Source organism: Pituophis catenifer, unplaced genomic scaffold (assembly GCF_029215685.1).
Source record: "Pituophis catenifer annectens isolate HBS135680 unplaced genomic scaffold, rPitCat1.0.hap2 SCAF_4, whole genome shotgun sequence".
In the NCBI taxonomy this organism is placed as follows: Eukaryota; Metazoa; Chordata; class Lepidosauria; order Squamata; family Colubridae; genus Pituophis; species Pituophis catenifer.
Window position 1 is genome coordinate 107,395,608 of NW_027256884.1, and position 27,366 is coordinate 107,422,973.

Consider the following 27,366-nt stretch of genomic DNA (forward strand, 5'->3'; position numbering starts at 1 on the left):
CATGATAATACGTAGCATCCAAACATTCGCATCTCCAACATTTTGGCTGAACATTAGGGTACATACATGACAACTTTTTGGGATCTAAATGCCATCTATAAAACATTTTGTAGAAATTTTCCCTCAGGTTCTGGGACTGTGTAAATTTAACATTCTGAACCCAAATATTTTCCCATGTTTCCAACATCACTGGTTCTTCAAAATTTTGTGCCCACTTAATCATACAATCTTTAACTAATTCAGTTTCTGAATCCCTTTCTAGCAAAACATTATAAAGCCTTTTAATATGCATTGGACCTTTCTCTCTTATATGTCTAACCAATTCTTCCTCATGCAACATAATACCAGTTTTTTGGTCCTCTTTCCATCTCAATTGTAATTGATTATATTGTAACCAATTTAAATTAATTCCTTCGTCCAACAGTGTCTGTAATGTCTTCAGCTGCCATCTGCCCGCATCTGTAAAAAGAACCTCTTTGTATAAAAACCCCCCGAGTGACATTATATTTGTATTCCACAAAGTATGACCAAGATCCAGCCATAACGGTATTTTATAATCCCATTTGAGTCGGTGCTTCTTCCAAACTCTCATCAAAGATTCTCTAAGTATATGACTTTTAAATACTTTATCTATTTTGTCGTCGTAAAATAAATAAGCATGCCATCCAAATTCAAGATCAAAACTTTCTGCATTCAATATTCCAGCCTTCTTATTTCCAAACCAATCGCTTGTTAAAGTTAAAGCTGCTGCATCATAATATAACTGTAGGTTTGGGAGTTTAAGACCTCCTCTTTCTGGAACATCTTGCATAATTTTCAATTTCACTCTCGGCTTTTTCTCGTTCCAGACAAACTTATTCACGCCAGACTGCCAGACTTTCAGTTGTTTATCACTTTTAAGCACCGGAATCATTTGAAACAAAAACAGAAATCTTGGCAAAATATTCATCTTAACTGCTGCTATTCTTCCAAGTAAAGACAGTTGCAGCTTTTTCCAAGTCTCCATGTCTTTCTGAACCTCTCGCCACAACACCTCGTAATTATTTTGAAACAATTTCATATTTGATTCTGCAACCTCAACTCCAAGATATTTTACCTTAGGTACAATTTCAAAACCTGCCCTCCTTTCAAGCTCATGTTTACGATCTTGTGTCATATTCTTAACTATCATTTTAGTCTTTTTTGAATTCAGTCTAAAACCTGAAACTCTACCATAGTCTTGTATAATGTCGTTCATCAGGATTGTTGATTCCATTGGTTGTGATAGGGTAACAACCAGATCATCTGCAAATGCCTTTATTCTATAATCCTCTTGCCTTATCACTATACCTTTCAGAATTTTTGAGTCCCGTATTGTATTTAGCAAGACTTCCAATGTTAAAATAAATAAAAGTGGGGACAACGGACATCCCTGTCTTGTTCCTTTTTCAATTTTAAACTCTGTCGTCAAACTTCCATTAATAATAATCTGTGCTTTTTGCTCTTGATAAATTGCTGAAATCGCCTGTATAAATTGGTCCCCAAAGCCCATCTTTTTTAAAGTCTTTAGTAGAAAATTCCAATCCACTCTATCAAAGGCCTTCTCCGCATCCAAAAAAACCAGCACTGCAGAAATCTGTTTATTCTTATCAAGATATTCCAATAAGTCTATTACTTGCCTTACATTGTCCTTCATGTATCTGCCCTCAATAAATCCCGCTTGGTCCTCATGAATCACTTTTTGGATTACTGGCATCAACCTGTTGGCTAATACCTTCGCATAAATTTTATAGTCTGTGTTCAAAAGAGATATTGGTCTGTAGTTCTCTGGTTTTTTAGGACCAACTTGTTCCTTTGGTATCAAAGATATATAAGCAGTTGTCCAAGATGGGGGTATTCTACCCCCTTGTTGAATATTGCAAAATAAATCTCTAAGTTGTCCCACCATTTCAGCTTGTAAAGTTTTATAATACACTGCAGTCAAACCATCCGTGCCAGGAGCTTTGGCTGTTTTTAGCTGCTTAATTGCCGCTATTATCTCCTCCGCTGTTATAGGATAATTCATTCTTTCCTTTTGTTGATCAGTAATTTTTGTAACTCTCTTATCCTTTAAATATTTTTCTATAAGTCCATTCTGCACCTCTTCTTTGGCATATAATTTAGTATAATAATCCACAAAAGCTTCTTTAATTAATTTTTGTTGAAAAATTTCTTTCCCTCCAATGTCAATACTATCAATAGTCCGTATACTTTGTTTTTTCCTCAGTGTGTAAGCCAACCATCTGCCCGGTTTGTTAGCGTTGCAAAATGTATTATGCTTCGCGTATTGTAAACTTGTTGCAACTTGTTCCGCCATAAGCATTTGAAATTGGTCTTTCAAAAGTTTTATAGCGCTTCGTATTCTTTCATCTGTTGGGTTTTTAATAAGTAACTGTTCTTTATTCTTTATTTCCATTTCCAACTCAAATCTTTTCTTTTGTCGGAACAGTCTATGTTTAAAATTCATGTAGATAAGTACCCCTCTCATATAAGCTTTACTTGCGTCCCAAACAATTTCAATTGGAGTACCTTTATTCAAATTTATTTCAAAAAATTCTTTCAAATGCTTTTTAAGTTCTATTATATTTTTTTCATATCTAAACAAGTTCTCATTTAATCTCCAAGAACGTCTCTCAACCTTATCCATCTCGATTTCTATCCATACAGGGCTATGGTCAGTCAAAGTTCTTGGAAAAATCTTTGTTCTTTTTGTCTTAACAAATAGATCATTTGACAACAAAATAAAATCAATCCTAGAAAAGGATCTATGTCTATCGGAAAAGAAAGTGTAATCCAATTCATTTGGATTATGTATTCTCCAAACATCTTTTAGTTCCATATCTTCTTTCATATCAAAAAAGGTCTGCGGTAGTCTAATTCTAGACTTTGCCAAGCTCTTTTTGTCTAATTTAGAATCAATTACTCCATTCCAATCTCCCATAAGTAAAATAGATCTATAGTCCCATTGCAATATTTTAGTATGTAACATCTTGTAAAAATAATCCTGTTGTTGGTTGGGAGCATAAATTCCAATCAGAAGAATTTGACCATTTGCTGTGAGCAATTCAATTGCTACAAACCTACCATCTTGATCTACTTCTATAACTTTTGCTGTTAATTTTTTATTTACATAAATAACCACACCATTCTTTTTCTGCGAAGTTGAAGATATATAATGTACTCCTAATTTTGAGTTTATCAAATATTTTTGATCTTGAGTTGTAATATGCGTTTCTTGTAAACATATTATATCATTATTAAATTGTCTCAAATATGTAAATAATTTCTTCCGTTTCTGTGCTGAATTCAACCCATTAACATTCCAAGATAGACACTTAAGGGTCATCAGCCTGTTTCTGGAGCGCAGAGCAAAATATTTGAAGTTCATCCAAGAGCTTCGATCTTGCTCCTCCCATAGCTCCACTCTCTTGTGGGGTACTCTTAGCTGCCTTCTTGTCTTGTCTTTCCTGTTGTTGTTGTTGCTTTTGTTTAAGTAACTTGGATTGAGCTCTAGTTATACGTTGATCTTTAACTTCAGTCAACTGAATCAAATCCAAAATTGGAGAAGAATCCAACAAGGGCTCACTCAGAAAACCTCCTTCTGCACCTTGCACTTCTAATTCCTGCTTAGACTGTTCTTCCAATTGCCTCTCTTCACTCTCCTTAATCTCCAAAACTGTAGATGTACGTGGAGATGGTGTTCTTTCCTTAAGAATAGTACTATAAAAATGTTGTGCCTTCTCCACGGTGTTCAACCGATATCCTTCTCCCTTATATCTAAAAATTATCCCAGCTGGTGCATCCCACCGGAAGGGTATCTGTAAGTCTTTCAATTCCTTAACAAGAAAACCAAATTCTTTTCTAGCTTTCAGCATTTTAGGAGGTAATTCTTTAAAAATTACAAGTCGTGAGCCCCCCACTTGTACAGAGGTGTGAAAAGATTTTTGGAGGATTTCATTTCTAATTTCTCTCTCAGTAAAGTATATGACCACATCTCTAGGCAGTTGTCTTTGTCTGGCCACCCAAGAGTTCACTCTGTAGATTTTATCTATTTTATGAAATACCAAATCAGGATTAACTTGTAAAATCTTAGCCAGGGCTTCAGAGCAAACTTGTCTCAAGTCCTGTCTCTCCTCCTCTCGAATTCCCCGAAGCCGTATGGCAAATTCCATCGCCCGGAATTGTATCATGACAATCTCATCTTCAATTCTCTGCATTTTATTGTCTACTTCATCAATTTTATAATCATTATCTTTCATCCTAACATTAACTTCTGATTTGAGTTCTTCAACTTTAAAATCAACTTTCCCAATAAAATTTGCCAGGCCAGACGCCACTTCTGATATTTTTTTGGTCACCATATTTTGATTCTGTTTCACCATATCTTTAACTTCATTAATTTCCTGCAAAAATTCCTCATGTGATTTTTGAAGTTTATAATCTATTTCCTGTTGAGATCCTTGAAATTTGTCATCCAAAGTTTTAGAAATAAATTCTTTTAAATCTCCCACATCAAAATCTTTTTTCTGAGTCTGTATCTGTTGTGCTGGGGGAGGCTGTGCTTTATGTGTGGGAGATCCACCTCCTGCTGCCTTCACTTCCTGCTTCTTTGAGGCCATCCTGCCACGTAGGCTAGTTTTACTAAAAAGGGAAGTTCTTCTTCCTCTCCCACCTCCACAAAGACTTTTAAAAAAGTCCCCCAGATTTAATCAAATAAGAACCAAAATAAAGCAAAGTCCAATATTGAAAAGTTCCTCTCTTATTTCTCTTGTAAAAAAAAAAATACAAGCGAAGCAGCTTCGTGGCAGTTTAGAAACTTTGTAACAAAGCAAGATGAGTTCAGCAATCCACACTCGCCAGCTCGTTAACTTTGAGGCTAAGCGCCATATTTTTACAGTTCACTTTCACTCATCCGCATTTCTCAATCAAGTTAGAAAGCCAAGAAAACTCTAATACTTGCGATTCCGAGTTTCAGGGTTCAAGTAACAATATGCTGCTTATTCAGGCTGGTTTCTTTTCTTTCAATTTAAAGTTTCCTGTAGCCGGCTTGTTCTGCGAAAGCAGACTTGTCCCACGCCGCCCGGAGTTCCAGCAGGTCGAATGGGAGCCGCTCCTGTTCCCTCCCCAGAAACTGTTCCCTGGGGGGGTTGCAGGGGCTCAACCTGTACCCTGCGATCTCTCTTCAAAAATCCTAAAGATTTTTGAAGTTTTCGAGCCGCTTCTTAGTCACGAAGCGGCTCTACAAGCAGCGGGGCTGGCGGAGCTTCAAAAGGCACCGCCGCCGCCGAAGACGAGGAAACCGGAAGTCCAAAAATCAGATTTTTTTTATTTAAATCAGATTTTTTTGATTTTTATCGAATTTATTTTAATAAAAAACTTTTGGGGTAAAAATCTATCGTAAGATAGTTTTCTATTTAAGATACATAAATAATTTAGTTTATTCAGCATGAAATGGAGCTTAGTTATGTAGCATGAGGCTGTATATTCTGCAACACTGGGACTATCGGTGAGTCAACAGTGGGTCAAAGGAGTAGCAGAGATGACAGTTGCTCTTTAAAAAATATGATTTAAATCGAGTTGATTTAAATCAAGCCTTTTTACTAGTGATTTAAATCATGATTTAAATTGTGATTGTGATTTAAATCAACTCGATTTAAATCAAATCCACCCTGGTTGAAAGTATGTCCCAAATACTTATTTTATTTTATATACGCAGGATTAGAGTGAATAATATGTTTATTCTGAATTAATTATCCTATTAATGTGTCCAATTGGAAAAACTATGCATAGATCATAAAGACAGCATGTATCCCCAGAAAGCCTTAGTTCTGATACCAAAAGACTTCCAAAATTGCCACTGAGTTGTATTTAGAAGGAGAAATGCAAGAGGAACAATCATATTAATGGCCCTCCCTACTTCTTTATTCTAATCCAATTAAGTTTTGGAGTAAGGCTTCTATTATACAACATAATGAAAATGTCCCTCAGTCTGAAAAACATAGTTCTTGCCTAATACCATGTTTTCCCGAAAATAAGACCCTATCTTATATTTTTTGAACCCTGAAATAAGTGTTTGACCTTATTGCTATGCGCTCAAATGCCCGATTGGTCTTATTATCAGGAGATGTCTTATTTTGGGGAAAACATGGTACGTATTTCAAAGAAAACAGTTCCACAGTTTTCCTATATCTATGTAATAATGTTATTCAATAACAGGAATTTATTTATTAAAATTATATGTCACCTATCTAGCCTAGAAGTGACTCTAGGAATGCTGAATTTTGAGAACTTTGACCCTGAAAATAATACATGAACTTGTAATAACCTATCCTTAAGTAAGGTAATTCTTTCAAAGGGGATTAGGGTTGGGCAAGAAGTAAATAAACCATTTGCTTCTTAAGCTTTGCTGTGACCTTATGCAAGAAAGCATGGAGTGAACTTTGATAGTACTCCTTTCTTGTCTTCAGAAACTGAACAGATAATGTTTAATGACAATTCATAATTCCCTTTGAATTGCAATCTTGTGGGACATCTTGGAAACAGTTCTGTTTTTGTAAAATAGTTTATATTAAGGGAAACTAATTTTTATATTGGATCAGTGTTATACATTTCAAATAGTCACTTTTTTTAAGGAAAAGCAGTATACATTTGTAAATACAATGTAACAATGTGAGCAATTTTACATCTGAAAAATAATGTACATATCATATGTTTACGATTTATTCTATTTATTGTATTTATTGTATAAAATAAGTGGGAATAAAAAGATGGTTTCTCATTTCTTATAATCTAATACAATCAAAGTGACACTATGCAATCTACAAAAAAAATTTAATTATTCCTGATATTACCATATTTAACATTTTATCTTAAAGTTTGAAATTTGAATTATGAATTGAATTTAAAGTCAGTCTTTCTGTTCATTTCTCCACCAAAGAAAAGAAGAAATCTGAACATCTTAATAAGGACAGATCAAGCTCTAGACAGGGAATAGAGAAGGGATTTTGAAAGCTTTTGCCATCACACCTCCCTTCAGTATAATCTTAATGTACATATCTCCCTTAAAAATCCAAACACAAAATTGAACACAAATGAACAATGAAAACAATACACTGAAACTTTGGGAAAGATGAATTTATTATAAAGTGCAACTAAAAGGTTCTACTGGAGCGTGGGGCCAGCAATCATGCATGGATTAACTGCTACTTCCGTTCTGGACTGAGTCTGCAATTTGTGAAGCTCCTCCTCTTCTTCTGGCTTCCCAGATTTCAGACTCAGTCGTTCTGAATGGACTGTTTTTAGCTGAGCTGCCCATTCTTGACTGTTTTTACAGTAATTTGGGAAATAGTGTTTTCTGTAGTTTCTAAAGAACTTGCAGAGCTCCCAGGGATCTGGTAGAGCTCTGCGCTTGCCAGCGAGAAGGGCTCACGCCCGATACCGCTGAAGACTGCTTCAGCGGTTTGGGCAGTTCTCCCAGCTTTGCTGGTAGAGAACTGCCTCCTTCCAGCGAGAACGGCTTCGGTCAGAGACCGCTGAGGGCCGCTAATCGGCGTCCCTGGGGTTCTTCCCCACATGCTTGCAGTGGCAGCAGCGGTTTTAAGATCTCCATTACACAGTTTCGCCGGAGCGCTGCACAGAAGTCGCTGGGACAGCGCAAGATTGGTAAACCTGTTCCGATAGCCGTGGCTTGCAGGGGATTGTGCGGCTGAAGGAAATAGTTTCTTCTCAGTCTCCTTGGGCAGGCTTATTGGGCGGCCTCCATTTTGATCAAGACCTCGCGCGGCCGCCATTTTGAGTGTTTCCTCGTGCTGGCCGCCATGTTGCTTAGTCACTATCCTGCCAGCGGCCATTTTTGAGCATACTCGGCCTCAATTTGGGTCCTTTTATCGAACCCTATGGCATCGTCTAGCCAATCTGCCTCGGAGCCTACGGGGACCTCGGATCTGGGTCCTTCAAAGCGGGGCAGAGCTGCTTCTTCAAAGCCTCCCACTTCCCATAAGGCTTCTAAATCCTGGGAAAAGGCAGAGTCCCAGAGACATAAGACCCTTGAACGGGTCATTGAAAAAACCATTAAGGACGCCACAAGGAAGGAAGGAACACCACTCCATCTCTATCAATGTCCCTACTGCTGATCCACCTGCTCCACAGAAATCTCCTGGTACTCCTTCCATTCAGCCTGCACCTGCAGCCTGGTTCCCTGGATGGGGATCCAGCCTCAACGGGCACTGCTCAGACTGAGGTCAGCACTCATTTATTTGGGGCCCTTCAGTCTTCACCTCCACCGGCACATATCTTTCCTGTGGTTCAGGTGATCTCTCCTCCACAGAAGTCTCCTCCTGATCCATTGTTGACACAGGAACAAGGGGATCCCTTACCCTCTCCTGCTAATCTGGCCTCTCAAGTGGATACTCCCCCGCCTGTAGCTGGGGTTCCTTCCAATCAGTCCCCTGACTTAGCAGCTCTTATCCAGGAAGCGGTTCAGCGAGGCATCGCTGCAGAAATGCAACGTAGAACCAGCTCTTGGGTTTCAGACCAGGCTAGGTCTCAAGGGACCTTTCAATCTCAGGATTCTGCAGAACTAGATCAGGCACAGGACCACGTTTATGCTAGGGCCTCCTCCAGTTAGGGGTCTGCACCAGGAGATGACCTAGGAGAACCTGGTTTGTTGGATGATAAGGACCTTTCACCTGACCAGCCTTCTTTCATTGGCCTGTTCAAACCTCAGGTCTTTAGGTCTCTTCTCCACAAGGTCAAACTCACCACCGGTCTAGGGCTTCCCCTGCCCAAGACGAGTTCTACAGGTGATGGTGCGGGCCCTTCTTCCTCCTTGTTTGAGGAACCTACCTTTCAGGCTGAGGAAATTCCAGGCCCCAGGATGTTCAAGGATGTGGTTACTCCCCAATGGTCAGCTCCCGTCTCAGGTCCTAATCCAAATACACTGGACAGAAGTCTCTATAACATGGCTTCTGATATTTCTTCCATTTTGCAGGTTCCTGCAGTGGACCCCCCCCCAGTGGTTGCCTTATCAACCCCTTCAATCCTTACGGGGGCCCCTGAGGAAGGTCTTCAGCCCGAGGACAAGCCCCTGGAACATTCCCTTACCAAGGCTCATCAGGCAGCGGCTTGGGCCATTAAGGGAGCACCAGCCGCTTCTTTCTTTAACAGGGCCACTCTCATGTGGGTAAAACAGTTACAGGATGCTTGCCAGCTTCAGATACCAGGGCTCACCAGGATGTGAACAAAATTCTGGCTGCCCTGGAGTACTTGGCAGATGCCACTCTTAACACCTCCAGGTTTGCTGCTAAGGCCATTGGCTCCAATGTCACCTCTCGCCGCCTTCTTTGGCTTCGCCAATGGCAAGCTGCCGCCAAAAATAAGTGGCACCTGGCATCTTCCCCGTACTCGGGGAATATGCTCTTTGGACCTCCTCTTGAGCTCTTGCTTATCGAATCCAAAGACAAGCGAAGAATCCTTCCCAATTTATCACGAAGGACGGATTCCCGTCCTCCTTCCTCCTTTCACCCCTTTCGAGGATCAGCCTTCAACTTTTCCTATTCCAGGGCTCAGAGATTTCCCTCCCCTAGACAAGACAGGTTTCAGGACAGACAATTCAGCCCCGGCCCCAGAGGCCAAGGCCGCAAATCCTTTCAAGGGGGGTGGGGGCGCCCCTCCCACAGATATCGCTGACGACTCGTTCGACCCTCCCATCGAAGGCCGCCTGGCACTCTTTGTCAGCCAGTGGGAGGCGTCGACCTCGGATGCCTGGGTCAGGGAGACGGTCACCCACGGCCTCTCCCTGGAGTTCCTCTCCATCCCCCCGACCAGATTCCTCCGATGCCCGCTCTCAAGGGATCGGTCACACAGGCTCCTAGTAGAATCAGCGATCGACCATCTCTTTGTTCTGTCCCCGTCTCACACACACACACACCAGCAGTCGACCAAGAGTTAAAATAAACCAGCAGACAAGAATTTCCTTTGATAACAGAATTGGCAGCAACTCAGTGGCTGCTTGCCAACAGTCTTTACTTACAAAGGGAGGTTTATCTCCTCCAACCGAAAACATTAAAGTCAACAAAAGCCAAAGAATAGTCAAGTCCAAAAAATCAGTCCAAGCAGAGCATATAACAAAGTTCCAGAAATGCAGAATGACTTGCTAGCTTTCAGTTTTGTCCATCACAAAGCCTGAATGGCCACCACACCCCCTTTTATCCCCTGTGGGGTGTGGTCCAGTGACTCAGCTTAATTTCTGGCACGCCTCCTTCTCTGCTGCGCGCGCTTGTCTTTCCGACACTGTCGGGGATCCAGCCAAGACTTATCTCCGTCGCTGTCTAACTGCGGCTGCTCAGAAATGCCTGGCTCCTGGCCTATCTCTTCTCTTTCGGAAGACACCTGAGGCATTGTCAGAGAGGAGGGTCCTGGAGAGGGAGGCCTTGCCAACTCCTCTCCTTCACTTTCGGAGTCTTCTCCCTCTGATAAAACGGGCTCAGGGGTCGGAGTCACAACACTCTTACAAATTCAAGCCATAGAGCTGGTTCCTCAGGATCAACTCGGACAAGGCTTTTACTCACGCCTGTTCATCATCCAGAAATCTTCGGGGGGTTGGAGAGCAATCCTCGACCTAAAATCCTTGGGAGTATCAACTCTTGGGCCCTATGGAAAGTGGAATTAATCTTTGGGATGAATGAAGGGTTCAAGCGAAGGACCACCCGGTCCGTGTGGAAGATACAGAGGTCTGGTCTCGTAGAGAGCGCCGCCAGCTCTGATATCTGGCTAAGTGATGGCCACTAAGAAAGCCACCTTATAGGAAAGGAAACATAACCCCACCTCCCGCAGGGGTTCGAAGGGACCTCAGGTCAGGGCGGTGAGCACCTTGGAAAGATCCCAGGTGGGGTACCTATGCAGTGTGGGAGGGCGAAGGTTAGTAGCCCCCCTGAGGAATTGCCTGATCAGAGGGCATTTGATGAAAGGCACTGAAGAACCACATGAGAGAACAGAAGAAAGGGCAGCTACCTGTCTCCATAGAGTGTTGGGCGACAAACCTGACGTCAGACCAGTCTGTAGAAACTCCAAGACTTGTTCAGTCGACGCCACAGTGGCCACCAGGTTTCGTTGAAGAATTTCGTAGAGTTGTAAATGTGGTTGGTGGAAGCCCGACGTGATGCCTGAAGCATGACTATGACTCCGGAAGAGAGTGATCTGTCCCCGTCCCCACACACACACAACACAGCCAGCCGAGGGTTAAGGAAACACTTTGGAACGCACCCAGTTCTTATCTCCCTCTTGGCAGCGATAGACACACCGTCTGCCAAGGGACTTTATTTTCACAAACAGACAGATAAGATACGAACGTTCAAGAAAGTCCAAACAGAAATAATATTCCTCCCAGCAGTTCCGGACGAGGCTTTAGTGACTGTCCAAGGTTTTGCTTTGTTCGTCACAAGGATCCTTTGACCACTACCCTCTATTATATAGTCTCTGGGGTGTGGTCCAGTGACTCAGTTCTAATCCCTAGCACGCCTCCTAAGCTGCTGCAAACGTTTATCACGCCTTCGGAGGCGTGCGTCCAGGAATGATGTTTCATTATCACTTTGATTCGAATCAGCTGTCTCCTCTCCCTCGACCGGCACTTGAGACAATGCCAGAGGGGAGGGGCCTGGAGAGGGAGGCCTGGCTGACTCCTCTTCCTCATGCTCGGAGCTTTCTTCCTCCGATGGGACAGGCTCAGAGGGCGGGGCCACAACAGAGAGATTGCGGGCCCGAAGTATCTGCCGCTCAACCTCCATGCGGTCAATTTGAGCCAACTGACCTCTGGGTGAAGTAATGGTCCTTGGCTGAGGGTCCGCTTGTCTGGTGGAAGACGCCAAGGATGTGCCACCGATAGAGACACCAGGTCCGCAAACCAGGGACGACGAGGCCAATGAGGGCCGATCAGAATCAGCTCAGCCTCTTCTTCCAGCATCTTCCGGATGACCTTGGAAATTATTGCCAGAGGTGGGAAGGCATAAAGTAAGCCCAGTGGCCATGGGCTCCTCAGAGTGCCTACGCCCTCTGCCACCGGGGATGGGAAATGGGAGAAGAATCTGCTCATCTGCTTGGTATTCAGTTTTTCCAAAATTCTGATCTTCGATCCATTGATTTTTCAACACTTTTTATGCAGCTAGATGCAGCTAGAACGGCAAGTAATTGGATTTGATTGGGTTTGTGAATGACTAAGCTAAGTAAAATAAAAGTTTCCCTGCCAGTTGTTTCCAACCCTAGGGCCGTTCCTTGGCTGAGGGAGCCAGCGTTATTCTAAGACAATTTCCGTGGTCATGTGGCCATCATGGCTATAGGCCAAAGGTGCATGGAATGCTCTTATCTTCCCATTGAAGTGGTACCTGTTAATCTATTTGCATTTTGCATGCTTTAGAACTGTTAGGTAGACAGGAGCTGGGGCAAGTAACAAGAGCTCACCCCATTGCATGGAGCTCAGGTCTCGAACCTGGGCTGTCAGCACTCTAGCTGACAAGTTCACCGTTTTAACTGCTGAGCCATCACGCCCCCTCAGACTTAAGCTAAGTATCAGTTGCAAATATTTTGATTGAATGCTTCATGTTGATAACACTTTTAGTTCTTTTTCCCTCTTCCATAAGGGAACATTAGTAACTAATTCCACAGAGTAAAAAGCGTTGATTTTTCTTAGAAAAACCTTGTTCTTAAAGTTTCCTCTTTTTTATTTTTGGACAGTTGTTTCAGATAGCACTTTAGAGAAAATAACTTTAGCAGTGCTTGCAGTTCTATCATAACAACTGCATTCCTCTGATTTTAGTTTTATGCTTTATAAGGTGTAATTACATTCTTAATACATGTTTATTATTGTAGTTTAGTTGGCTTTGCTCAGTTATATAGTTATCTTTAAATGCTAATTTCAAAATTAGCATCCCTCAAGGATTAATTTTATTTTTTCTGTCCAGAAGTGCTTGTTCAGCAACTGCTTTATAATGATTGGTTCAAAATACTTAACTTCCTGTTCTGTTTGAGAAAGATCAGTTTGGTGTAGAAGATGGATGCCCAGGAGTAAGGTTCCTGAATGACATTATTGGCCTTGTAACTACCTAACTAAATTATATTGTGTTCATTTAAAGCTTCGATATTTGGTAATTAGCAATAAAACAATTCTGCATGTTTGTTGTAAAACAGAAATTGATTGGCCCAGTGAATTAACTATGTTTAAAAGTGTTTGTTTTTGTGATGCAGTAGTTAATGAATCATGCATGGAAGGCAAGAAGGTTACAGTGATTTATGCACAGCTGTAAAAAAACTGTCAAAAATCATTATTACAGTATTTTTCCAGGGAATGGGCAGCTCTTGTCTTTTATTTTAAACATATGTATGCTTGAATGTTTACAAAACTATTGTGAAAGAACTTATTTGTTTTTTTGTTTCATTCATGTCTGGGCTACTATTTCTGCTAAAGTAGAATCAGCTCCTTCAGACGTGCACAATAATGAGACAAACCATATTTTCACTCAGATTCTATTTTTGTGATAACAATATTTGAAAGTAATAAAATTTTATTAACAAGTTACTGCTTGTTACAAATGCTACTCACCAATGCCTTGCATTGTGCATACATGTTCATCTGAATTCAAGCAATACCTAAGTGTGGGTCTTTAAAGATTGGAGAAGACTAGATTGATAGGGACCTGAGAATTAGTAAGAAAAAATACACTGTTGGTTAAGCAGTGAGAGATATGATGACAGTAGAAGTCCGGTTGCTTTTTGGGAAAGACGGTTTGGTATCTTACAGCAAGTTCCCTGATGCTCATTCTGGTACTAGATCACCAGCCTCAATGGACCTGGTTTCTGGTTGTTGTTTGTTGGTGTAATGGAATATGCAGATGGATTTGGGGAATGAGGGAAAGAGATGCCTAGCAAACAATCTGCAAGAGAAACAGGAGCCTCCAGTGGCCTAACAGTCAGAGAAAAAACTTAGGAAGGACTTGCCCTAACTGATCTAGCAGTTATAAATGGTGGTAGCACATTTGTACTTTCTGACTTGTAAGAGTTTATTAATATTTATTGTACTTACAATAAATACAATTAGTCCATCTAGTCATTTTTCCTGTGTAGTTTACCTGGGAGGGCTGACAGTTGCTATAAGAAGTCCTCCTTCATGGTTGAGAGCCAAACCTGGTGTGTATCACTGATATCTGGGAGTCCCGCTCTCAAAGTAGTGCCCATTTGGGATATAGGTGTGATTGCTTGATACTGCTATTGGATTGCTATGGAGCAGGAGTGTCAAACTCAATTTCATTGTGGGCTACATCAGGGTTGTGATTGACCTCGGTGGGATGGGTGTGCGTGGCCAACTGTGTGGGGTGTGGGCAACGACAGGCGTGGCCAGTTTGATGCCACTCCCCAACTGCTGGCATGTTTCCTCTTTGCATTGGGTAGACCGGGCTGAAGTGATGCTGGCCCAATGTTTTCTCTTTGCACTGGGTAGACCGGGCTGAAGCCACACTGGCCCAATGTTTCCTCTTTGTATTGGGTAGACTGGGCTGATGTGACATAGGCTGACCCCTTACATCTCCCAGGACGGCCCCATGGGCTGGATCCGACCACATTGCGGGCCAGATGTAGCCTGCGGGCCTTGTGTTTGACACCCCTGCTCTGGAGTATCACCTAGTTCTGGGAAATATCAATCCACCTTGTCTTGGAGTAGGGCTGAAGCAGCTTGGGAGCTTATCTCATAACCACCACAGATCTGGCTGGGTTGTTGAAGGCCCAACAGACACAGGTGGTCAAATATTTTGGGTTTTTAAAGAGACAAATGAGACATGATCTGAAGGTAAGGGATATTAACATCTGTCGTTGTAAAAGCCAAATCATTCTGAATTTAGAAGTGTGCATCTGACACCAGAGTAGATACTGTATTGCCAGGAATGAATCACAAAATATTGGCAGTATGGGAGAAATATAGAATAAACTGTATGGCAAAAATATCTTTGCAAAAGCCTGAAGGCTATATGTGGTTCTCTAAATCCTGCGTTTTCCTGACTTGATGTGCCGGCAATCCTACTCATGAGATCTTGTTACGTTGATTGGATGAACTGAGTGCCCATAATTTTCTTGCAGCCTTGGCTCTGCCCCCAGTGCCGTCACCCCGTCAGTCTTTTTTACTCAATTGACTTCAAGACTATGCTGGCTGGAGAATTCTGGGAGTTGAAATCCACAAGTCTTAAAGCTGCCAAGTTTGGGGACCCCTGACCAAAAAACTCAAAAAGGCTACACAGGTTGATTTAATATATTTCTTAAAAGTAATTTTAAAAATGAAAAAATGAACTATTTTTTCAAAGTATCACATCCTCCCACACGTACAGTATGATGTTGTTGTATCACTTCCTTAAACAGTATGATCCTTTTTTTAAAGAAATGGTAGCACTGATTGTTAAAAGTTGCCTGCCCCTGATATCCCAAAGGTGATTTTTCAAAAAGCAGAGGGGATCACTGGTTTGAAAAATGGGTAAAAAAATCTATGTTAAAACTGAACAGCCTTCTCTCAACAGAGGGGGAGGGGTATGACACCACCTATCACCTGTTTATAACACAGTTCTTTCAGCAGTTTCAAGAAGATTCCACACCTATTTGCATTCTGATTCAGGTGATCCTGAGGACACAGAAAAACTCCGAAGGGCCTCAATGACTCTCAGAGCACTGTTGATCCACCTTCAAAGTGCTAACAATCGGATGACTGCAAGGAATGTAAATTCTATTCCCCAGCATTCAGTCAGAGCTGAAGATGTTTCTTGGATGAGAAATGAAGCATCTTCAAGAAAAAAACAAAGAAAGTCCAGTTGCCTTTTGAAAAAGGACCTTTGGGACAATCTTGATCTGGATGCCTGAGAATCTCCATAGGCTCTCTGCCCCTGTACCTTGCAATCTTACTAAATGGCCGAACTCAAGATTAGGTATAGAATATAAGTAGAAAAAGTTTTCTGCTGACTTCGGTTGGAATTAAACAAATATACAACAACATGTTTGTGTGATTAATAGAAAACATTCAATTTTATGTTTAAGAATAAACAAATATTCTTAACATCCAGATAACACACTATAACCTAAACCGGGTGTCGGCAACCTGTAGCTCCAGAGCAGCATGTGGCTCTTTGACCCCTCTCTTGTGGCTCCCTCTTGACCCAGTCCCTGCTGACCCGATGCTCTCCATCTCGAGACACAGGCCCGAACTGGTCGCATGACCTGCTCTCCGCCCCGAGAAGGCATGAGCCTCTTCACAGAGCCACACGGCTGAAACGCCCCTAGTGTTTTCTCTGCACTGCCTGTGACCAGCTGCTTTTTGTGATTCTGCGTCCTTCGTGGGCAGCTCAGTGCCAGCCGCAGTCCCCTTCGTGTCACTCAGGAAGGAGGGGAACAGGGAGGAGCAGCTGCCACTGCCGGATGCAGAGAGGAAAGAGCTCTGGCTCTCCTATGCAGCACTCCCAGCTACACACCTGAGCGCACAGTGGCGGCAGCTGGAGAGGAGGAGTCACTGCCGCCGCTGCCATGATGCCGACCCAGGAGGGTATCCCGCTTGTGCGTGCGCATGAGAGAGAGAGAGAGAGGGAGGGAGAAGAGGAGAAAAAGAAAAGAGAAATGAGAAAATGATGGAGGGAGAGAATGAGAGAGGAAAGAGAGAAACAAATGAGAGAGAGAAGGAGGAGAGAGAAGGGGAAAGAAATGAGAGAGCTGGAGGGAGAGAAAGAGAGGGAAAAAGAGAAGGGGAGAAAGAAAAAGAGGGAGGGAGAGGGACAGATGAAAGAGAGAGAAAGAAATGAGAGAGAGAAAAGGGGAGAAAGAGAGTGAAATGAGAAAATGATGGAGGGAGAGAATGAGAGGAAAAAGACAAACAATTGAGAGAAGGTAGAGAGGAATGAGAGCTGGAGGGAGAGAGAGAGAAAAGAGGGAAATGTGAGAGAGAAGGGGAGAGAAAGAAAGAGGGAGGAAAAAGAGAAAAATGAGAGGCAGAGAAATGAGAGAAAAGGGGAGAAAAAGAGAAAGAAAAGAAAATGATGGCAGGAGGGAGAGAAAGAGGAAAAAGAAACAATTGAGAGAGAAGAGGCTGAAATGAGAGAGAGCTGGAGGGAGAGAAAGAGAGGGAAAAGAGGGAAACAAATGAGAGAGAAGGGGAAGGGAAAGGAAAGGAAAGGAAAGGAAGAGAGGGAGAGAAAAACAGAAATGGGAGGGAGAGAGAGGGAGAGGGAGAGACCCATTTCCCACAGAAAACATTGAGAGCCACAAAACATAGATAGGTGTGTCATGTGACTGGGTGGGAGTGACGTTGAATTGGCCATGCCCACCCAGGTTTTGTGGCTCCTGGTGTTTTGTTTTCTGTGGGAAATAGGTCCAAATGGCTCTGTTTAAGGTTGCAGACCCCTGACCTAAACATTTAACTAGAGATAAGAATGCTTTAGAATTAGAAGTTTTTTTAAAACTAGGCTTTGAATTGGCAATTTGAGTTTGAATTGAATTAGTATGTTTATGCCTTAGTATTTTACATACTTGCATGAGAACAGCTATTGATTAGATATAGTAAAGTACATATAGGATTATGAATTTAAATAAATAAAATATAAACATTAACCCTAACATGCAGCCAACTGCCTGGAACATTTTTCTCCTAGTTTGAGAATTGCTCAGATTGCTTCCCAAAACAACATAAATAATTAGCTAATATTTTGACTACAGTAAAATCTAATTGAAATGTTAGCATTTTTTAGTATAATACTAAAAAATGAAAATGTTAGCATTTTTTAGTATAATACTGTGGCTACATCTTTTTGGAATATAGCCAGTATCATTTAGATTACTTAGATTCAGATATCTCATGAGTTTTGGGCATTCTAAATCTTTCAAAAGAAAATTAGAAATGTGTCTGCTATGCAAAAGCACATTCTCTATAATGTGGAGTTCAGGTTGCCTCTATCTTTCTCTCACTCCTTCTCAACATCATGCATTTGAACACAGTTTACATTTAATATTATATCTGGAGCTGGAAATGTCTGCTTTGTTGTGGTAATTCATCTTTTTAACCTTATCTTGACTACTTTTCTTACAAAAACTATTATTATGTTTATGTTGGGGGGCATTATATATGTGATGTCAGTAAAAATTCTACAGGAATGCAATTACTTTTAAACTGCAAACAGCCAGAATGGTTTCATGAACAGAGGGGGAAAATGCATTTTCAGTAATGGCAACCAATCACTTTTATTTGTGGTTGGCAACATAGGCTCGTGTCACTTAAAATTTTTATTAAGTCATAACATAATGCTGTTATTTTTATATATATCATACATTTGTACTTGTTCTTTATTCTGAACACTTCAAAATGGCATATTTTATAGTCATAAGAACAGTTCCATTTGGTGGGTTGGGCTGAGAGATAGTAACTCAAAGTAGCTCAGATACGCGCTCAAAGTAAGTGAGTTCTGTAAATGAGGAAGGACTTAAATCTGATCTCATTCAAACACAGCACTTTACTATATCCCAATTTTCATTTTAGTGCAATATTCTCCCCAATTAATTATTTGGCTTTTCTTCAAAATTACTTTCATAGATAAAGTGAGCAAACCAGAAAGGTGGGAGAGGATGCCATTTAAAATGAGGTTATAAGGTAAAAAGTCTAGATAATGAAATCACAAAAATTCAAATGGATCTTTCTAGCCGCCCTGAGTCTTTGGAGAGGGCCGGCATATAAATTTAATTAATTAAATTATTACATGGTTTTTGTTATAAATTTACATTATTAAAAAAAATTCTTATAAGCAGTAATTGGTATAAATGGCAAAACTGAAGTGTGTGAAAAAAATCTTTGGTGGTTTTAATTTAAAGCATTGTTTGACCCTGTCACTGTAGTTATGTTATATAGTTTAATAAGTTGCACAGACCCAGCCTATTTTGATTTAGACAGTAACTCATTAAACCTAACCTGTGATCATGTCTTTCCTGTGTTTTTCTAAATTTTATTGTCCCTCCGTGAATATACTGTTCCTATGACAGTAATTGTCTACTTACAAAGGCTCAGCTAGTATATTTTCCCAGGATGTATAGATTAAAATGGATAAAAAAATAATTATGATGCAATACAGTACATTTGTAAAAAGATATATCCTAGTATTGCTGGTTTTTTTTTAAATAAAAAGAAATATGGCAGTAGCAAAGGAATGGGTTAACTAAAATAATATCCTTTTGGATTATCACTGGGTTGGGGATTACAGTGCTCTCACTCCTTAGGAATAGTTTCCCTTGGCCATTGTGAGGAAAGAGAGTTCAGCTTGGTAACCAGTCCTCTCAGTCCTCTCCCTCCTGTTTTTTTAACATCTATATGATGAAAATATTGGAAGAGGTAATCCGTTATTTCAAGGTAGGGTATTGTCTCCCTGCAGGTGGTACTCAATTGTACATCAGCATTCCAGGCCCATTTCTTAAGGTAAAAGTAAAGGTTCCCCTTGCACATATGTGCTAGTTGTTCCTGACTCTAGGGGGTGGTGCTCATCTCCTTTTCAAAGCCGAAGAGCCAGCTCAGTCCAAAGACGTCTCTGTGGTCATGTGGCCGGTATGACTAAATGCCAAAGGCGCACGGAATGCTGTTACCTTCCCACCAAAGGTGGTCCCTATTTTTCTACTTGCATTTTTTACATGCTTTTGAACTGCTAGGTTGGCAGAAGCTGAGACAAGTAACGGGAGCTCACCCCATTATGCGGCACTAGGGATTCAAACCGCTGAATTGCCAACTTTTCGATGGACAAGCTCAGCATCTTAGCCACTGAGCCACCGCGTCCCATTTCTTAATTTAGCAATAATTTCATAGAAGAATATTCTGTATGTTTAAAGACACAGAATTATTTTATGAAAATAATTGCTGAATGTAAAAATGTATATTTTACTGTGACAAATTCCTAATAATCCTAATAAAGTGTTCTTTTGAGTAGGGAAGATGAATCACTTGATTTTGAAAAATGTCAGTTTGGCTTTGTTTTTTTCCTCATCTAGAAAAATTATTTAGTTCATCTGTTCAGCACCATTTTATATGGCTTGCAGTCTATTGATACTCCTAATTACATGGAATATTATATCAGGTGCTTTCATCATTTTTTTTTATTTACAAGCCTATCTATTTAAACAAACATATTGTGCTTCTACTGACAATTTATAACCTTTACGTTTTCCACTTAGACAAAACCTGTGAAATGCCATTTAACTATAAAGACAAGGAAAGTTACTGAATAATTTGGATATAAAAATCTGTAAATATGTTAGCTAAACATTTACAGCTTTTAATCCTCAATGCCTTCAGGACTAAGTAGCAGGTTGATGGAAGCCTTGCTCAGGATTTTAGAGGAAATAGTTGTAGTTAACAAGACCAGGTCAGGTGTCCTGGAACCAAGTGATTTAAAATATCATTTTTATTCACCTCAACTTGCCTGCATTTAAGAATGAAGTATTTTTTTCATTTGTTCTTTTTTTATGACTGTTAAATTGATTAACAAAAAATCAGTCATCTTCTACAGTAGCCCTCTTTTGTTATGTCAAAATATGTCAACTCTTTTGTTATGTCAAAATATGTTTGTTTTTTTTCCCAACCCTTTGCCTACAATGCCAACTGTTTACAGTTATTATGTGTTTATATTATTATTATGGTACTATATAACCTCCCGGTGAAAGAGTTTTGCCTTTTATAGACTATCTAAATATATTTTAAATAGATGAATATCTAAATATGCATGTATTGCTATTTGACTGAAGTAATTATATTAGGAAAAAAATTATGCTAGTTAATTTGAATATGTCTCTGGAACTTTAGTTGTTAATTGTTCTATCATTCTATTTGTTAATGCCATCAAAGATATTAATATACTGGTACAATTAAGGACAAAGGTCTTTTGAACACATTTGTGGACAATAGTACTATTGCTCTTCCTATTATATTTGGTGAGAAGAATTCCTTCCATATCCTATTTTATTCCTCTCAAGATTATTTCTAGGAAGGCTCCTTTTATTTTGGCTTGCCTTTTACTTCCATTGTGTTTCAGTGAGAATCTAGTTATTCTGTTCTACCCATAAAGAAGTGTGGGTGCTCTGAATTCCAGAAGAATTATTTCTCTAGGGAGGCATAGTTTAATGGGGCGTTCTCAATGTTCTGTTATTATCAAAACTTGGATGAAGACCTATATTACTTCTTTCCCTTTTATTTTGATTTTTAAAGGTGATTTTATTCTTAAGATTCTTAAGCACATTTTGAGATTTTGCTTTTCTAATATTATCTCCACAGTAGTGAACTATCTGTCTGTACTTCTTTTGTGACCTGGCCCTGCATATTTTTTGTTTTCAGATTCTCCCTAAGATTTTGGTAGAAGTATTAGCCGCTTCTGCTGTCTTTCAGGTTATTTTCCCTCCTTATTGAAACTTTTGAAGTCTTTGATAGTTCATTTTGAGCTTATCTTGAGCTCATTTGCCCATAAGTTTTTTTTTTCTGTCATGGGACTTACTTAGCATAGCTCTGAGTTTATTTAAATCTAAAGTTTAATCTAAAATATAAAATGACTACCCTCAGTTTTAGTTTACCTTTAATATCAAGAACTCCATCATTGCAGAGTTACCCTATAGTTCCTCCTGCTTCCTCAACTAAGTGTTCTTTATTGATTAGTATTAAGTCAAGCATAAAATAACTGATTGTCTGGTGCCTGTGAAGGAGAATACTGTCAGCAAGATAAGTCTGGAATTTCCTGGAAAGTCTATGCTTCACAGTGGTTGTTCTCCACTAGATGTCAGGGTAATTAAAGTTTTCCATCACTGCAACTTCATGCATCTTTGAAAGATGTGCAATTTGCTTTTGCAAGGACTCATCCACTTCCTCTACTTGGTTATGCAAATAATAGTAGACATCAACAACAATATTGAACTTCTTTTTCCTCTTTCTCTTGTTTTAATCTGAATGCTCTGTACAGTGTTGTCAGATTTATTCATTTGGCTTTCTGAACATGAATGGATATTTTTAACCCTCAGTATAACTTTTCCCTTTCTTTTGTTTTCGTTTCCTTTGAACAAATGTATTCTTTAATTACTATATTGTTATAACTGTCACTACGTTTCTGCTATTAAATCGTATATGGCTTCGTTTTATTTATTTCTTCTACTTCAACCATTAGAATAAAGACAAAAGACATGCATTTTATGACCCAATTTTCATTTTTCCTGATATTTCTTGAGTGGTTTCGTTCTTTTTCACCTACATTTTAGTTTCCTCATATCTTTGTGGTCTTATTTCAAATTTTTCTTTTCTACCTATAGAATTTGATTTAAAATGTGCCAATTAAGATCATGATGAACTTTGGTCAAACACATTGACCAAATGGGAGCTATAACCTTATATCAGCAGTCCTTTTTCTACATGACTAACCGTGGGATTAAATTGGATTTTCTTTGCCTAGAAACATCAATTCAATCAAATTGATATTTGTATATGAGCATAAAGGGCACATTTGATATGTTAAATAACTAGTCATTTAAATCAAAATGTTTAAATATAATTGGTGTTAATGAATAATCTAATGTAATTTTCTGTACTGCAGTTTTCTGTACTGCAAAATTATATTTGATGTTTTGATGTTATTCTGTGTCCTAAAATCAGTAATTCTCAGTATTTTAGACTATTGTTATAGTTCTTCTTTTGTTTTCTAAAAATAGTTAATACTTTCTAATCATCCAGATAGTTTTTGTTAGAGTTGTCTCTTTCGTTCAGCTAATATGTAAATATATTATTGCATGTTTATATCAGAAACTGAAGAAAAAGGAAAAAATAGGGATATCACTTTTATGTAGTGCCTGCAGTCCTGTTACATTATCATAAAACACAAGCCAGTTTTTTCTTTTTTTCTGAATACAGTACATGTTCCTCTTCAGTGAATGCTTTAGACACTTATACCAAAAAATGACTTCTATAATTTAGAACAGATCTTCCTGATCTTTTACTTTTTTCTACAGATAAATTTGCGCCTCATTTTGGTAAGTGGAAAAACGAAAGAGTTCTTGTTCTCACCAAATGATTCAGCAGCGGACATTGCAAAACATGTATATGACAACTGGCCAATGGGTAAGTACTAGAATGTTAATATTTATTATTTGGTCAGTATTCCAGTCTATTCCATGGAATGGGTAGAAAGAATATCCTCATCAAAAATAAAATATTGAAATGCTAATATATGCATTTCAAAATATATGCATCGGCTCTTTATGTGCTTTAGCCAATGTGGTTTATTTCCTCCTGTCTAAAATCAATGAGTGTTGAATAACACTGAATGCAAATACCAGGAGGGCCAAAATTGTACCCTAGAACTATATTTTTAATAAACTGACATTTTAAATTCTTATCTAGCAGGAAAAATGTCAAGAAGGGAAGGGCTAATGGAATGCAAAATATTTCAGATTCAAACCACCTCATTTTAAATTGTTTCACAATCCAAATAGATATCCTTAGTTGTTTTGAAAGAGTTTTTTTTAAAAAAGGTTTTAAATGTCATATGGTTCACATTCATAACATCTTGCATTTTATTAATAATTATATATCTATAAAACCATTGTAACTCTTATGAAATTATATTCCCCATATGCTATTTGGAAGTAGAATAGTAGGAACTAGGCCTCCAAAGACAAGTTGTCTGTTAGGCATTATAATTCTGACTGTAGGATTGATCTTGTGTCCCCCAATAAATGTATATTCATGTGCATATTTATTAACAGATAACATAATGTTAAAACTTTTAAACCTTTTAAACTTGCATGGATAAGCCTTTAAAATTGATGAAACCTAAATGCATGTAAGTAACTGACCATGTGATTGGAATTAGATTAGCATTGCTCTCTGCTGCACTTAAGTATAATTAGGAATGTAGTGACACTACCATTAAATCATATTTAGCAATATATATCCTACTAACGTTATAATTAAACATTTACATAGGGGCTCGGGAAAAAAACCCTTCAAACAATAATGGCAACATTTTAAAAAATCGGTAAAGTTAAAATGTTTGAGGTTGTAGAAATGGTAAAAAGAAAAATACAATAGCTGCAGCAGCAACAGCAAAGAAAAGTAATGAAAATTTTAGCGTGGCACCAAGTTCATCAAATTTTGGAGGAGAGTTCTATTGGCAAAGTACATCTCAGTAAAGATACTTTGCTTAATTGCTCTTATCTTTGTAATTTAATGATTGAGCAATTCTAAGATTATGCAGTCCTTAATATATCTAGGCACCAAATCATGTAAGACTTAAAACTATCATTATAACTTCTGCCTAGTCATTTTGAAAACTAATAGAATTGCCATTTAAGAAGATAAAATTTCAAGCAACTAATTATGGTCAGTTATTTAATTGCTATATGTTTATTAATGTTTTTCAAAAACTGCCCATTGAATAATAGGTTGTAGTGGATTTATGTTAATATTATCAATGGGTGCTTAATATTATTGCAAAGACGTGCACTTGGTATACTACATTCTGTTATTAAAAGACATTCTTATTACACATGTCTTTTGGGTAGTGTAGTCTAATACTAATGCTTCAAACTTGATCTCAGAGGTGGGCATGCAAGACTCTCTAAATGTTGGACTGTAGTTCTTGCCATTCTTCACCACCATCCATGCTGACTAACAGCTGGTGAGAATTGATTAACATCTAACCTGGACAATCTGAGTTTGTTTATTGAAAGTATATTCTGACCTGCTTTTTTCAACATTCAAAGGAACATGACCTACAAGCAGAGTCTTATAATTGAAAAGAGACTGTTTGTCTCATCAAGACAAAAGTCCAAAATATACTTCCAAATCAGCTTTGGGATACTTACAAAAAGAAAAAAGAAAAGAAAGAATGCTCACTAGACTATTTGATAATGGAATAGAGTAGAACTAGAAAGTGGAAAGGTGATGTAACTATAGTCTGTAGAAATTCTATCTCACTGAGTAGAAGCTTCATTGGAGAGCATGCCACTTCTGAGAGTTTTCCGTTGCATATGGATGGTCAGAACTTCTCTTTGAACTAATTTTCATTTAAATATCCTACCACTGGTACACAATGTGTCTACCAGCCAGTCTAATAAATATCACAAGTTGCTGAGGGGTTTAGGAATATAACAAAGTGGCAGTTTGTCTATTGTCAAATTAACTTAAATGCTCCAACTGAATAATTAGCATAGTTACAGTGCTAAACTTGAATCTTAAGAGCTTTTACATCCTGCAGCTTTAAGCTGCTAAATTCTTATGCGTAAATGGCTGGAAGCGAAGCTGACTAAAGAACTACCTTTCCAGATATCAGTGTTTTGGCCATGGTGATGGCTTGTCTGGACTGTATCATGGCCTATGATCAATGAATTCCCTGCTTGTTTACTCCCGAACTCGTAAAAAACACAATTATGTAGATCAATTCTGAAGCAAATTCAGATTTGCTATTCAAACTATGGTAACCCAATTCAGTTTAGAACTGAAACCTATTTAATGTTAACCTTTGTATAATGGCTGCTATGTCAGTGTCCAGAGTATGAGCTTATACACAATCTCAAGCATGGACCTTATTATCCTCTCTACTAACCCTTATTTCCAATATGTTTGTTAAAGTATAATACAGGGATATACCCTTGTGCGTTTCTGATACTAAAGTGAGAACATAACATTTCTCCCATGTTGAAAGCAAATTTTCATGCATTTATTTTTATACCTAATAGTAGAGCAGTAAGCAGAGTTATAGGCAGCCCTATTTATGTTATATAGAAAAATGCAATAATTACAAGCCACAACTCTACTTCATGACCAAGTTTGATGAGAACATTCTCTTCATTCACTTTTTGCTGTTATTTGTCTGTGTGTGTGTGTGTGTGTGTGTGTGTGTGTGCGTGTGCGTGTGGCTGGAAAATGCACACAAACGCATATGGCCAACTTGTTGTCACTCCCAGCCTTTTCTCGCATCCTGGCCACTCGCCTCAAAGGCCTCAACATATCTATAGTTCTGTAAAAATGTTGTTCACCTTTTTTCGACTTTATTATCTGCATCTACATACTATAGATGTACTTTCATGGATCACTGAAAGGAAGAAATGGCTCACATGCTTTGCCCAAGAGTGTGATAGGCAGGTCACAAAACAGGTTTTTGAGGGGCTGCCACAAAGAAGGGGGCGCAATGTATTTTCCAAAGCAGCAGAAGGCAAAACAAGAAGCAGTGGATGGAAAATGAGCAAAGATAGAAGCAACCTAAAACTAAGGAGAAACTTCCTGACAGTGAGAACAATTAACCAGTGGAACTGCTTGTCTCCAGAAGTTCTGGGTGCTCGATCATTGGAGTTGCTTAAGAAAAGACTGGACAGCCATTTCTCTGAAATGGTATAGGGTCCCCCGCAAGGTCCCTTCTAAGTGTTATTCTGTTATCCTGACACGTTTCCCAGGCCCTCCACTCAGATTTTGGTATCCTCAGTTTTCCTGCCTGAGCAGGAGGTTGGACTAGACGACCTCCAAAGTCCCTTTCCACTGTTGTTATTCTGTTCTTCCTGAGCTAAATATGCTAAAACCTTCATTGGGAATCTATCTCTTATTCTCCCTCTGGACTAATGAGTTAAAGAGTTGCATCTAGATATTCATTTTAATAGATTTTTAGAAACCTGCAGTTGAAAGTACTTCATGTCTCCTTAACCTGTAAATCCAATTTCATTTGGAATTTAATCCCAAGATGATTGCCCTTTTAGCCAGACCTGAAATGCGAGTGAGTCTTGCCATGTCCCCCCAAGGTGATCCTTTGGCTGAGTGTGGTCGGCCTGGAATGGATCTCCCTCCCCCGCCGTTGGCCTTACCTTACAGCCCATGGGGCTCGCACCGCTCTGCTCACCACGGCTGCCTGCAACAGTAAGACCAATGGTGGGGGAGGGAGATCTGCTCTGGATCCGCTGCGCTCGGCTGAAGGGCCACAATGGTTGGGGGAACACAGCGAGGCTCATTTGCCTTTTGGGTCTGGCGTGCTTGGCTTCTGCTGGGCCTCTGGACAAATGCTGCCTGCTCACCCTCCCTTCCACCTCAGGTCCTGCATCCAGCCTGCAATGAGGGACACACCGCTTTAGGCCAGCCCAGCTGGCTGGCAGGTAGGCGGGCGGCCCTCAGGGGAGAGCACTGTGCTGGAGCAGAAGCCTCTGCTCTGCGGTGAGGTGCGCACACGCAGCCCCGGGACATCCCCCTGCCTGCTTGCTATGAGTGCTACCACCAGGTGCTGGCCCCGTTGGGATCTGAAGGACAGGGCACTCGGGCTGGAGAAGGAGCATGGAAACTCTGGAGCCCCT

General features: G+C 39.7%; 1 protein-coding gene across 1 annotated transcript in view; it reads left to right on the plus strand.

Annotated features, from left to right (window-relative positions):
- Positions 1-27,366, plus strand: part of UBL3 (ubiquitin like 3) — a 56,817-nt gene that overhangs the window by 19,173 nt on the left and 10,278 nt on the right. The window contains exon 2 of the mRNA XM_070942818.1: positions 23,041-23,149. Coding sequence (XP_070798919.1) covers positions 23,041-23,149 — 109 coding nt within the window. The remainder of the gene's footprint in view (positions 1-23,040; positions 23,150-27,366) is intronic.